This window comes from Ovis aries, chromosome 6 (assembly GCF_016772045.2).
Source record: "Ovis aries strain OAR_USU_Benz2616 breed Rambouillet chromosome 6, ARS-UI_Ramb_v3.0, whole genome shotgun sequence".
Lineage (NCBI taxonomy): Eukaryota > Metazoa > Chordata > Mammalia > Artiodactyla > Bovidae > Ovis > Ovis aries.
In genome coordinates this window covers 92323450-92337455 of record NC_056059.1, presented here as the reverse complement: position 1 = coordinate 92337455, position 14006 = coordinate 92323450, and the positions used below count along the sequence as shown (strand labels likewise).

Here is a 14006-nt window from a genome sequence, read left to right as displayed (position 1 = left end):
TCATTGTGTCAGGGAAGGCTGCTCTGAAGCTTGCAGTAGAGGGCAGAGTGGTAGGTACAGTGCAGGCTCCACCTGCCTAAACCCTTCTGGAGGTTGGAGTGAGGAAGAAACAGCAAGTGGAAAAGCAGAGCCTGAAGAATATTGCACTTCTGATGTCAACACTGCCACACTCCTGGGGCCTCTGGGAGCTCACCATAGTTACTGTGGGCAGTGATTCTAGGCACCAATTGCAGCTGTCTTATTTCTGCCTTCAGCCCAGTGTATATTTAGGTCACAGTATGACTTCAGATTTAAGGGCCTCCTAAGGTTAATGGGCTTCCCTGCTGGCTCAGTGGTAAATAATCCGCCTGAAATGCAGGAGACCTGGGTTTGATCCCTGGTTTGGGAAGATTCCTTGGAGAAGGGAATGGCTACCCACTCTAGAGTTCTTGCCTGGAGAATTCCATGGACAGAGGAGCTTGGCAGGCTCCAATATGGGGTCTGACATGCAGTCACAAACAGTGGGACACAACTTAGCAACTGAACATCAACAAAGGTTAGTGGTTAGGAGGGGTACACCCTGTTAATACACTCTTGCATTTTATAAATGTGTACTGGTTCATGCCATTAACCTCATTCGTTATTGTTTCACTGTGTCTCTGACAAGTTTTGTCTTAATTATTATAATTGCTTTTCATAATTACTGAGTGCTCACTATGTTCCAGGAACTACACTGTCTTACATATGTTACTTTGTTTAATCCTCACTATGATCCAATGAGATATATATTATTAATTTCATTTTACAGACAAAGAAACCAAGATCAAAGAGGTTAAGTGCTTTGCTCAAGCTTATGCAGTAGGTAATGAAATTGAGATTGAAACTGAGGTCTGATTTATAAGCCCAAGTACCTCACCATCTGGTGTCCCTTCCACAGTTGGGCCTCCGCATTTAACCTTCTAAAAGCCTGTAACACGGCCATGCCCACAGAGCAAAAGCACTGTGCCTGCATGGCATGTGGGCCCTACTGGGGCTGTGTTCCTGGAGCACACAGGGTTCAGATGGTGAAATTTTTTCAGGGTTATGGGGAGGGCTGTGGGCAAGGGAAAGGAGTGTCTGTAACGAGGAGGGCAACCAAAAAGTATCCTAACAGGCCATGCCCACCAGTCAGAGCTCTAGGATTTATTTGGCCCTTGATCTGAGCAGATGTGGGTCATGGGGGTTCTGAGTCTTGGCCTCGCCAAATGCATAGCCACCATCTGTTTGTTAAGTAATCCTTCCAGCAACATCCTCCCCTCCCCGATACTAACCAGCACTTTGTGCCTGGCCACTGTGTGTCCGATTCTTTATGATCCCATGGACTGTAGCCTACAAAATTCCCTGCCCATGGATTATCCAGGCAAGAATACTGGAGTGGGTTGCCATTTCCTTCTGCAGGGGATCTTCCCAACCCAGGAACTGAATCTGCGTGTCCTGTGTCTCCTGCATTGGCAGGCGGATTCTTTACCACTGGCACCACATGGGAAGCCCCCCTGCCTCTCTACTATAACCTATATCCACGTACTTCCAAAAAGTAGTAAGCAACAGGGCCTGCCTCCCTGGCATCAGAAGATGGACTCCAATTTGCATGGCTCTGAGTCTGTAGTAAATGCAGGGCTGTCCCGACTTCATTCTTTAATAGGTCTGGCGGGGGGGAGGTCAAGCTTGGCTCCCTTCTCCTCAGTCCCCTTCAATTGTGTCAGGTCTGATTACTATAATAAATCCCTTCCCCTGCATCACTCGTGATGGCTCTGCTTTTTCCTGACTAGACCTTGCTGCTGGAGCAATAAGACAAGCAGAAGAAAGATGACTCATATAGCTAGTATAGAGGAAGTATATGAGGTTATGGGCAATGGCTTTGAAACCTGGCTTGGATTTGATTCATGACTCAGGTACTGAGCAGATGTTTGAGCCTGGACAAACCCATCTCTCCAGCTTCAACATCCTGTCCTATGAAATGGAGTCAAGAAGACTATATCTGTTTCAAGGGTGCATACGAAGGACCGCATGAGATGATGTACATACTGAACAGTCCTCAGTGTGTTAACTGCTTTGATTGGAGCTAAGTTGGATAACTGGCTTTAACAGAGAGAGAAAAACCAAGTGGGAAGTTCAAATACCAAATAAAACCATTCAGATAAAAAATAGATACATATTTGACTAAAAGAAAGGATGTGAAGCATCAAGGGAGGGAGCAGTCAGTTTTTCTGCTATAGTGTGTAATTGAGAAAGGTCTGATTGAGGATCAATAAACCCCATAAATATCTCAAATGGCTAGTCATTGTTCAAAATAACCCTGGCCTCTCTCCACGCTAGTCTAGCCCAGAAGGTGATGACTCATATATGCGTCAGGGCTTTTAAGAGGATGCGGATAGTGGGTAGAGAGACTTTATACTTGGGGTGAGTAAAAGAAAACAATCCTTTCTGGGAACAGGGCATTTGAAAGCAAACCCCACCCCCACCCCCAGGTCTCAGCTGTGGTCACTTACCTGGAATGGTAGCTCTGGGGCCAAGGCGTGCCAATCGTGCCCTGAGATATCTGCATCATGCTGGCATCGGGTTGGTTCTCCCCAAGTTTGGTCGAGTGCCAAGAGTGAGGCCGGCCTGCAGGTTCAGTGCGTCTGGGGAGGCATAGCACAGGGACCCTGCGTTAGGAGCAGTCTCCACTGACTTCTTCACCAGCGAGATTTATGGACTTGAAAGCAGAGAATGCTGTATCTCAGAGATGGAACACAGTCGAGTAAATACTGGAAAACATCTTACTGTTCATTTCTCTTACCAACCATTGTTTGTTTTTTTTTTTTCCTGCTTTATTATTTTTATTTTCCTTTTCATTTTGACATGATTTCAGTTACATACAAATATTGCAAACTTAAAGAATTCCTGCATAAACCCTTGTGCACTGTTGAGAGTGCAAGCTGGTGCAGCCACTATGGAAAACAGTATGGCGTTTCCTTAAAAAAATGTAAAATAGAGCTACAATAGGATCCAGCAATCCCATGACTGGGTATTTATCCAAAGAAACTGGAATCAGGACCGTAAAGGGGTATCAGTACTCCCATGTTCACTGCAGCATTACTCACAATAGCCAAGATAAGCCCTAAGTACACACAGAACTGACAAAGCTGAAGGGGAAAAGTGGGTGTTCTTCAGACTGCAAGGCTGGAGGTTGAATTTGGTAGGGAGGATTACACTATTGTACAGGTTCAGAGTCACAGAGTGGCTGAACTTTATTTTCGGCAAAAAAAGTGAGATAATGTTCACCATTGACTTCAGGGATTTCTAGACTGACATCTCAATGGCAAGAAGAGAGGAGGTGCCCTGAAATAGCATGGAGCTACCCAGGCTTAATATCAGCTGGTACACCTCCTTCAGAAAGGAGCAGACACCTTGCAACAGGCTCTGAAGCAGGAAAGGAGGCTGTGCAGAGAACAATGAAGATCAGTGGAACTCTCTCATCTAGATTAAGTGAAAAAAAAAAAAAATTATCTTTGTGCTTTTAAAGACAACAGTAGGCTCTCTTTTAAATCAAGGGTCCCGAACCCCCGTGCCATGGACTGGTTACTGGTCCATGACCTGTTAAGAGCCAGGCCACATGGCAGCTGGTGAGTGGCGTGTGAACAAGCAAAGCTTCACCTGTGTTTACAGCTGCTTCCCACTGCTTGCATTACAGCCTGATTCTGCATTACGGTGAGCTGTGTAATTACCTCATTATGTATCACAATGGAATAGTCATAGAAATCAAGTACACAATAAATGTAATGTGCTGGAATCATCCTGAAACCACCCCCTACCCCCAATTACTTGGGGAAAAACTGTCTTCCACAAAACTGGTCCCTGGTGCCAAAAAAGGTTGGGAACTGCTGTTTTCAATGTAAGCTGTCCAGACCTCTCTCCAATTTCCTTCCCTTTCATTCAAGGGGCATCCACAGACACTTTCTACATGGCAGCCATTATGCTGGCGCTCGGGTTACAAAGCATCATTAGACCCAGATAGTTCACCGGGTAGTAGAAGAGACAGCCAAGCAGACCACTGTGACACACTGAGATGGGGTCCCTGATAGAGATCTGTACAAGGTGCTCGGTGAACTCAGGAGAGGGAGTCACTGGGGGTTTCTGTTAACTAAGCCATGGAAGATTTCTCCAGATGGAAGGGGGTGGGAAATAGAAGGGAAGCACATCCACCTGGAAGAGCCAGCATGGCAGATGCACGAAAATACAGAAGAACATGGTACAAACAGCTTACATAAGTGGAGACTAGATGATGAGTGAGGGGAAGGCAGCAGACGAAGACGAAGAGGATCCAGATCTCAACCGGCCTCACTGAAGGCAACAGACAGTACCCTATGGAACTGGAGGCCACTGAAGAACCTGAGCCAAGGAGGGCCATGTTCAAATTTGAGTTTCAGGAAGATACTGCCAATAATGAAAATAAATTTGAGAGAGAGAGAGAGAGGACTGGAGGCTGTTGGACTGCCCAAGGTAAGAGATTAAATAAAGACCCAGCACTAAGGCAGGAGCAGTGAGCTTAAACAGACAACAGATCTAATGCCCAGCCTGGCGAGCACTTGGATGTGGCTGGCGCAGAAGAGTGCAGTCCAGGGGGAAGGATGCCCTTTAGGTTTGTAGCCTGAGCTAGGATGGTAATATTCCTCGTCTATATAAAGAACTGTGAGATGAGGGGTGGGAACAGAGTGCGGAAGGAGGGAGACAGTGGGGTATGCAATGTGAGGCGCCTGCGGGGTTGCAGTGGGGGACAGGAGGCAGTGGGAGCCACAGGACTGGCGTCTGGGCTAGAGGTAGAAACTAAGGAGGCACGAAACACATGGCCTTTGAGAAAAGATAAGCTGCCTGGGCAGAGCGTCTAGGAGACTGAAAGGAAGTCCCTTAAAGATAAGCCTCTGAGAACTGTCCCAATTTGGGGGTGGAAGGGGGCTGGAGGGGGCTAGCAAGAGGCTTCCAGAGGAGCAGGAGGAAAACCAGGAGGGCGTGGGAGTTTCACAGAATCCCCCAGGGAGAGGGTGGGGAGAGCAAGGACAAGGAACTGCCAAGCATTCCAACTGACTTGACTTGATGGCTGATAAGTCTCTTCGACAGAATGACAGGGAAGAGGCCTAAGTAGGATCAGGTAAGAGGGGAGTGAAGGAGTACGTCAGGGCTGCATGTTGTCACCCTGCTTATTTAACTTCTATGCAGAGTACATCATGAGAAATGCTGGGCTGGAACAAGCACAAGCTGGAATCAAGATTGCCGGGAGAAATATCAATCACCTCAGATATGCAGATGACACTACCCTTATGGCAGAAAGTGAAGAGGAACTAAAAAGCCTCCTGATCAAAGTGAAAGTGGAGAGTGAAAAAGCTGGCTTAAAGCTCAACATTCAGAAAACGAAGATCATGGCATCTGGTCCCATCACTTCATGGGAAATAGATAGGGGAACAGTGGAAACAGTGTCAGGCTTTATTTTGGGGGGCTCCAAAATCACTGCAGATACTGACTGCAGCCATGAAATTAAAAGACGCTTACTCCTTGGAAGGAAAGTTATGACCAACCTAGACAGCATATTCAAAAGCAAAGACATTACTTTGCCAACAAAGGTTTGTCTAGTCAAGGCTATGGTTTTTCCTGTGGTCATGTATGGATGTGAGAGTTGGACTGTGAAGAAAGCTAAGCGCCAAAGAATTGATGCTTTTGAACTGTGGTGTTGGAGAAGACTCTTGAGAGGCCCTTGGACTATAAGGAGATCCAACCAGTCCATTCTGAAGGAGATCAGTCCTGGGTGTTCATTGGAAGGAGTGATGCTAAAGCTGAAACTCCAATACTTTGGCCACCTCATGCAAAGAGTTGACTCACTGGAAAAGATCCTGATGCTGAGAGGGATTGAGGACAGGAGAAGGGGACGACAGAGGATGAGATGGCTGGATGGCATCACCGACTTGATGGACATGAGTTTGGGTGAACTCCAGGAGTCGATGGACAGGGAGGCCTGGCATGCTGTGATTCATAGGGTCGCAAAGAGTTGGACAAGACTGAGTGACTGAACTGAAGAGGTGAGTGAGAGAGAAGATGGAGATGGCAAGGGGAGGTAATTCTTTAAAGAACTTGGCTCTAAAGGAGATAAAGAGGGTGGTAGCTAGAGGGCTGGGGCTTCCTTAGTGGCTCAGGGTCAATGCAAGAGACGTGGGTTCGATCCCTGGTTGGGAAGATCCCCTAGAGAAGGGAATGGCTACTCACTCCAGGATTCTTGACTGGAGAATTCCATGGACAGAGGAGCCTGGCAGGCTACAGTCCATGAGTTACAAAGGGTCAGACACGACTGAACAGAACAGCTAGAAGGCTAGAGGGAGCCAAGGAGTGTTCTTGCTGTTTTATTTTAAATGATGAGAAGTACGAGCAAGTCTATATGAGACAGGGCATGGATGTATGTGCAGCTGAAGAGAGGCTGCCGCTCCTTAAGACTCATGAGGAAATAGGAAAGGACAGCATTCCAGAGCACACGAAGGGCATGAAGGACATGAAAGGCGTGACTTTATGTGGAAGAGAAGCCAGATCCACTGGGATGAGAAAGGAGGAGGTCAGGTGGTGGTGCTCATAATGAAAGAGGGTGAGAGGACAGCTGAAAGGACTGAACTTCACACTCACTGTCCTCTAGAGGGCCGAGCGAGAGGCTCGATGCGGTGGGTGGGGATCAAGGGGCATGACAGGTGAGGACTGAAGCGCTGAAACTGAACTAATGATACTGAAAGGATTTAATAACTAAGATATGTTCTCTGCTCTTAAGCTTACACTCTGGTGGGGGGACCAAATGAAGTATTTCTCTAATAAATAATAAACTGTAAAGAAATAATTCTTACAGTGAAGATAAAGTGCCCAAGAGTTGCAATGCCAAGACAGGACACTCAACTTGGGAAGACACTTCTCCAGAGTAGATTGCAGAGGTTGACTGTTTGCCTTGGATTAAGGGTGGGAGTTTCCCTTGTGGCTCAGCTGGTAAAGAATCCACCTGCAATGCGGGAGACCTGGATTTGATCCCTGGGTTGGGAAGATCCCCTGGAGAAGGGGAAGGCTACCCACTCCAGTATTCCGGCCTGGAGAATTCCATGGACTGTATAGTCCATGGGGTCACAAAGAGTTGGACAGGACTGAGCGACTTTCACTTTCAGGGGTGGAAATGTGTGTGGGGAAGGTGCGTAGATTTCATCACAGTTGTAACACACTAAGAACAGGATGTTTGTGAAACAAACAAATCAATAGGTCCTGAAAAACACAGCCCTTTCATTTGGATGCAGAACATATGTTGGGAGGTTTCAGAGATAAATCTTTGTTTTACAACAGTCTTCCAAAATATGCATTTTAGAGATGACATGAGGAAAAAGAACAATGAAAAAGATGACCAAAATACAGCCCACCAACATTGGGCGTCTGAATAAAGAGCAATTTGGTAATATTCAGCAAGATAATTTTTAAGTAACATATTCATCAAAAGATTGAAACACAGCCTAAATGCTCATCAACAGCAGGCCAGTTAAGTCAATGTGGTACCTCCAGACAATGGAAGATGCATGTATCCATTAAAAGAACTGAGTAGTTCTATACATGTTGACTTGGAAATAGCTCTAAAATATATGGTAAAAGGACAAAATTAAGACACAAAACTGTGCATACAGTATGCTGCTGAACATGGGGGAAAACATTCTTCTGTTTATTAATGTAAAGAATATTTCTAGAAGAATTCTTGAGAAACTAGAACCAATCAATGACTGCCTCTGGGGAGAAACACTTATTTTTCAGGTATTTCCTTTTGTAACTTTTGAATTGTATACCATGTACATGTGTTACCTATTAAAAAGCCAAGTATTAAAAACTCATTTTAAAAATAAAATTCAGTGTACCTGGAGATAACCAAAAAAGTCAAACAGCGGTTTATTGACCTTTTCAATGATGCAAGTAATTTAATAAGCATTCCTAAAGAGCACAGCATGCTTTACGTTTTAGGATCATTTTGATCTTAAAGAAGATAAGGAAACATTTTCCTAAAGCACATTACATCATGAGCATATCAATAAGAGTCAGAGGACCATTTAATTTTAAAATTGAGCAAACTAAGTTTTGTGTGTGGGTGTAATTCAAACAAAGCCCTTGTGTTGCATTCCTAACCACAAACAAGGAAGCTTCATTGCGTGGGATGGGTAGGCTGATGAAACTGGAACTAGGCAAGTGACATAATGTCCTTCTTAGATGATTTTGTCCTAACACACAGAGAGATATGAATGCAAAGCATGTTTTGGAGAAATTTACAGTAAATTAGTTCATGTCTTTCGAGCAGTATTCACTCATCTCCTTCCATGTGCCTTCTACCTTGCTGTGACTGTGGTTTTCATTCAATTTAATTCAAACTTAACTTGAAGAAAGTAGGGGAAACCACTAGGCCATTCAGGTATGACTTAAATCAAATCCCTTATGATTATACAGTAGAAGAGGAAATAGTGACAAATAGATTCAAAGGATTAGATATGATAGAGTGCCTGAAGAACTATGGACAGAAATTCGTAACACTGTACAGGAGGCAGTGACCAAAACTATCCCAAAGAAAAAGAAATGCAAGAAGGCAAAGACGTTGTCTGAGGAGGCCTTACAAATAGCTGAGAAAAGAAGAGAAGTGAAAGGCAAAGGAGAAAGGGAAAGAAATACCCAACTGAATGCAGAATTCCAAAGAACAGCAAGGAGAGATAAGAAAGCCTTCTTAAGTGAACAATGCAAAGAAATAGAAGAAAAGAACAGAATGAGAAAGACTAGGGATCACTTCAAGAAAACAAGAGATACCAAGGGAACATTTCATGCAAAGATGGGTACAATAAAGGACAGAAACAGCAAGGACCTAACAGAAGCAGAAGAGATTAAGAAGAGGTGGCAAGGATACATAGAAAAACTACTCAAAAAAGAGCTTAGTGACCTAGATAACAACGATGGTGTGGTCATTCTGGAGTGTGAAGTCAAATGGGCCTTAGGAAGCATTACTAGGAACAAAGCTAGTTGAGATTATGGAATTCAAGCTGAGCTATTCAAATCCAAAAAAGATGATGCTGTTAAAGTGCTGCACTCTATATGCCAGCAAATTTGAAAAACTCAGCAGTGGCCACAGGACTGGAAAAGGTCAATTTTCATTAAAATCCTGAAGAAGGGCAATGTCAAAGAGTGTTCAAACTATTGCAGTTTCCCTCATTTCATATGCTGGCAAGGTAATGCTCAAAGTCCTTCAAGCCAGGCTTCAACAGTATGTGAGCTGAGAACTTCCAGAAGTACAAGCTGGATTTAGAAAAAGCAGAGGAACCAGAGATCAAACTGCCAGTATCCACTGGACCATAGAAAAAGCAAGAGAATTCCAGAAAAGCATCCGCCAATTGACTATGCTAAAGTATTTGACTGTGTGGATCACAACAAACTGTGGAAAATTCTTAAAGAGATGGGGATACCAGGCCACCTAACCTGCCTTTTTTCCAGTAGTCATATATGGATGCGAGAGCGGGATCATAAAGAAGGCTAGCACCAAAGAATGATGCTTTCAAACTGTGGTGCTGGAGAAGACTCTCGCGAGTCCCTTGGACTGCAAGGAGACCAAACCAGTAAATCCTAAAGGAAATGAATCCTGAATATTCATTGCGAGGACTGATGCTGAAGCTGAAGCTCCAATACTTTGGCCACCTGATGTGAAGAGCCGACTCACTAGGAAATAACCCTGATGCTGGGAAAGACTGAGGAGAGGCAAAAAAGGCAACAGAAGATAAGATGGTTGGATGGCATCGCTGACTCAATGGACATGAATTTGAGCAAACTCTGGGAGACAGTGAAGGACAGGGAAGCCTGGAGTGCTGCAGACCCCTCTTTGTGCAAAGAGTTGGACACGACTGAGTGACTGAACACCACCACCACCTTGATGTAGTACAACGGGACCTCAGGGAGGTCACAGATGGCCGCAAGGAGTTTATAATCCTACTGGGGAGCCTTGAATGGGAGAAAAAGTATTAAACAGAGTCAGAGTATTACTCATTCACTCAAAAAATACTTCAGTGCCTACTGAGTGCCAAGTATCATTCTGGGCACTTGACATATTTTCTCACGTAACCTTTATCCTCTATGATGTAGGACACTTATGCAGTCTCACTCTTGCTCCCAGCCCTCTCCACCCATTTCTCTTCTCCCTCCAGCTAATCTCTGTGGTTAATTTCTTATCTATCTTTTCTAGGGATTTGTTACCCAAATACAAACAAATAGAAGCAGATCCCTTTCTCTCCCTTCACAATAGAAGAGTTATGTGTTGCTCTGCTGCGGCTGCTTTCAGTTGCTCAGGCATGCTGACTCTTTGCGACCCCATAGACTGTAGCCCACCAGACGCCTCTGCCCATGGGATTCTCCAGGCAAGAATACTGGGGTGGACGGCCATTTCCTTCTGCAGGGGATCTTCCCAACCCAGTGATCAAACCCAGGTCTCCCACATTGCAGGCAGACGCTTTAACCTCTGCACCAGCAGGGAAGCCCTTTTCTGGGGAGACAAATAACATGAATAATTAAATGTCACTGTGCAAGTGATTCTTAGAGGAGATCATATCTTCTTTAGTATAGAAGAATAGATTATTTGTATTTGAACAAAAATGGCTTTTCAGGCATTTCCAGTTTATGGGAAAATGATGCACCTCAAACACAAAACCCATCATCTTCCAAAATATTAAAAAAAAAAAGGTGGCAATTGTTCTTTGGCAAGGGCATTGCTTTTGAGATATCCTTTAGCCCTTTTCAGCATCCCTCACCTCTAGGTTCTGTGACTACTGGGCTCCTCAAAGCTATACTTCAGATTTTTTGGATTCATAGAAAAATCTAACAAGCAAACATTTCCAAGGCTTTCATTACTGCCTAACCTCTGTGTCTTTAAAAAGTGGCTCAGTGGGTAGAAAGGTATGCGTTAGGTAATATAACCCCATAGCAACACACAGTCCTTTGTGGAAAGAGAAGTTCTTTTTAAATGTCACATCCTGATAATATGCCCTGGGGACTTTTGGCTTTGGCAACTGAATCACAAGTAAGAGTGAAGTCTAACATCTAAAATTTGCGTAAAAAGTAAAAGCAAAATCTTTTCTTGTAAGAAGTTTTACCCCATTCTTCCACACCTGTTCCAACATCCTTTCACTACTAGTTTATCTCCTCCTCACCCTTCATTTTGAAACATATTTAAGCTTAAATTTTATTGATGACCACACAAAACTATTATCATCAAAAAGAGGGACTAGCCAGGGGGTGGGTGGCTGTTTTTCACTTAGTCACCAATGGGTGATAATGCTGAAATGCCTTTTCTCACTATGCCCTCTTTCTTTCTCCTCCCCTCAACGCTGACATCTACAGAGAAATCAGAAGTCAACTCTCCTTCCCACACTTCACAGTCCGCCTATAAGGGATCGCAGAGGTTGACACTAACAGGATCTTTGTTCTGTAACAGCATTCATCTTTGTTTTTCTTTGACTTTCAAATACAACTACAATACAATAGCATAGAATAAAGAGATAAGCATAAGCTCTAATTAACAACAATTTCTTCTTCTCAACTCTCAACTTGGAACAAGACATTTTTTTGTTGGAGGAAGGAAGGAGGAACTTCAGATATCAGATACTACCAGTTAAATTTTTTCTTCCCTACTACCTCTTTGTGCCATAGAATATGTTTAAAGGGTACCCTTTACATCAAATACCAACCAAGATATTTCAAAAGCAAGCGAGTTATTTTTTATACAGTGCTAACGTATGAATTAAATTTCATTTGCCAAAACACGGAAAGAGGGTTTTTGGTGTGTGTGAGGTAGAAGCCTTATCTTTTGGTAGTGATTTTTTTCTTAACACCGGTCAATTAAAAAAATAAAACAAATAAATGCTCTGCAAATGTCCCAACACTGAAGACATGATTCTCTTTTGGAGTAAGTGTTATGTGTTGTATTATGTTTTTCTTTTCTCTATACCAGTTTCTCTTTATTTAGAGGAAGAAGACACAAATGAGGAATTAAAGGCAACAATAAAACAAACGAAAGAGTAGAAAGCATTAATTTTAGATAAGAACCTTAATCAATGGTCAAAAGAAGGATCTATATTTTAAAATCATTCCAGAAAAGAATGTTCATTAAAATTTTCAGATATTATTGAAACTAGAATGAAGAGAATAATGAAAGTTTTAAGGCAAAGAGGCTGAAAACCTTATGAACACTTGCTCCAGCCCCTCAGTTCCTACTTGCTAACATTTCCATGATAAATTTTACAACAAGGAGGAATTTAATTGCTACCACCATTCACACATAACCTGACACTCTGGGGAGAAAATAATAAAACTTGGAAGAATGCTCTCTCTTATTCACCTTTAAGTGAAAGAACGCCAAATAAAACCTGAAAAACCAGCCCTGGATCTTTCTCTCTATATACACGCTTTATAATCTAAGCAGTTCATTTTCCTTTTTACCTTTTACATGGTACAATAATAAAAACAGATAAATATTCAAGTCACATTGAGATCCAGAACAAGACCACAACCGGTGCAGCCACCTGTTCTTTGCCATATCATATTTTCTTTCAAGTAGAAGCATCCCTGAGGCAAAGCACTGGCACAGCTCTGAATAAAAATTTCAGATCAAAGATTGTATAAGGATACAAGCTGAATTTGAATTATTGTGAATAAAGGAAAAGATAGTCAAATATTTAAGCCTTCCATTGTGATGGATGTCAATAAGGGACACTCAGCAATCTCAATAAACACTTCTTTCATGCAAACTCAAAGTTAAAGGAGAAGGCTACGCCTTTCCTTTAAAACTGAGACTATAGTTGCAGGTTCCTTTTCTTTATACAAATGTTGGCAAAGAGAATAGAGAACTTGGTTACAAGTACATAGATAAGTAGCCATTCCTTGTGAGAAACAGGAATTATTACTCTGAAATTCCCTGGGGAAATGGGGAAGCAAAACCATGAAGTTACACAACACAAAGCAATTGCTAACTTGAAAAAGATAAAAATCACTCTAAACGCATACATCGTAAGAAATACAGTGATTGCACACGTCGGAGAGAGAATGACTGAAAATTCCCACACAGGACTATTGATAGTACACAGAATAATCAGAGGTGCTCAAATAATGAGAACTTACATGACAATTTAGAGAAACGGGCTTAAACTTAATACAAGATAGCACAACATCAATAGATACCTGTGAAAGGCTTGTCAGCTGAGAATCCTGCAATGCAAGATTCTAAATCTCACTCTAACATAACCGTGGGCTTACCTTGTGGCAAAGAGAAACATCCTAGATAACAACCCTCTGGACACCTGCATGTCATACTCAGGAGTGGGATATAAAGCCATTGCACTCTGCTACTGCTCTTTCTGCTTCTTCTGGGGCTGGCAAGGCTCCTCAATGATGCCAGCATCTCCCATCAGACAGCTTGAACTACCCAGAACTCACTAAGCTTCATGCAAGTGGGAGGGACTCATTTCCAGCCACCTCTGTAAACTGCCAATTAAAACTCAATTCCTGCTCTCTAAGAGGGAAGAAGAGAAACTGACCCTTAGTAACGTCTGAGAAGAACCAGTATCTTAGACAGCAGCACGCAGCTCAGGAATGCCAGAATTCTATTCTGTGGGCAGGAGGAGGAGAGAAGGAAGGAAACCATCTGCTGATAAAAGGCATCACACTGTACTCAGGAAGTTTCCTTTTTAATTGATCTTCTCTGCTGAACCTAAGCCCTCCTCCACATCCAAAAATGCCACTGTCTGCAAAAATGCATGTTAATGGCATTAAGCTTCCCACAGTTTGGGAGACTACTGAAGGAGGTCCTATACCAAACATCCACTGAGGTTCCTGAGACACACTGATGGGGACAGAACTCACTGCCAATGGAAGTGTAAAGTACCAGCTGAGCTCAACTTGCTGCCCAAATGAGAAGGAATAAAGAATCAAAGCCTGAG

At 43.2% G+C, this 14006-nt stretch overlaps 1 protein-coding gene across 8 annotated transcripts in view; it reads right to left on the bottom strand.

Moving 5' to 3' along the window:
* The window catches only part of SHROOM3 (shroom family member 3), a 331320-nt gene that overhangs the window by 38256 nt on the left and 279058 nt on the right, over positions 1 to 14006 (bottom strand). For 7 of the 8 annotated variants that reach the window (XM_042251534.1, XM_060417298.1, XM_060417300.1 and 4 more), the window contains one exon: positions 2508 to 2639. In XM_042251534.1, coding sequence (XP_042107468.1) covers positions 2508 to 2639 — 132 coding nt within the window. Of the gene's footprint in view, positions 1 to 2507; positions 2640 to 13323; positions 13505 to 14006 lie in introns of those variants that run through there. The other variant, XM_042251535.2, reaches the window with a different exon arrangement.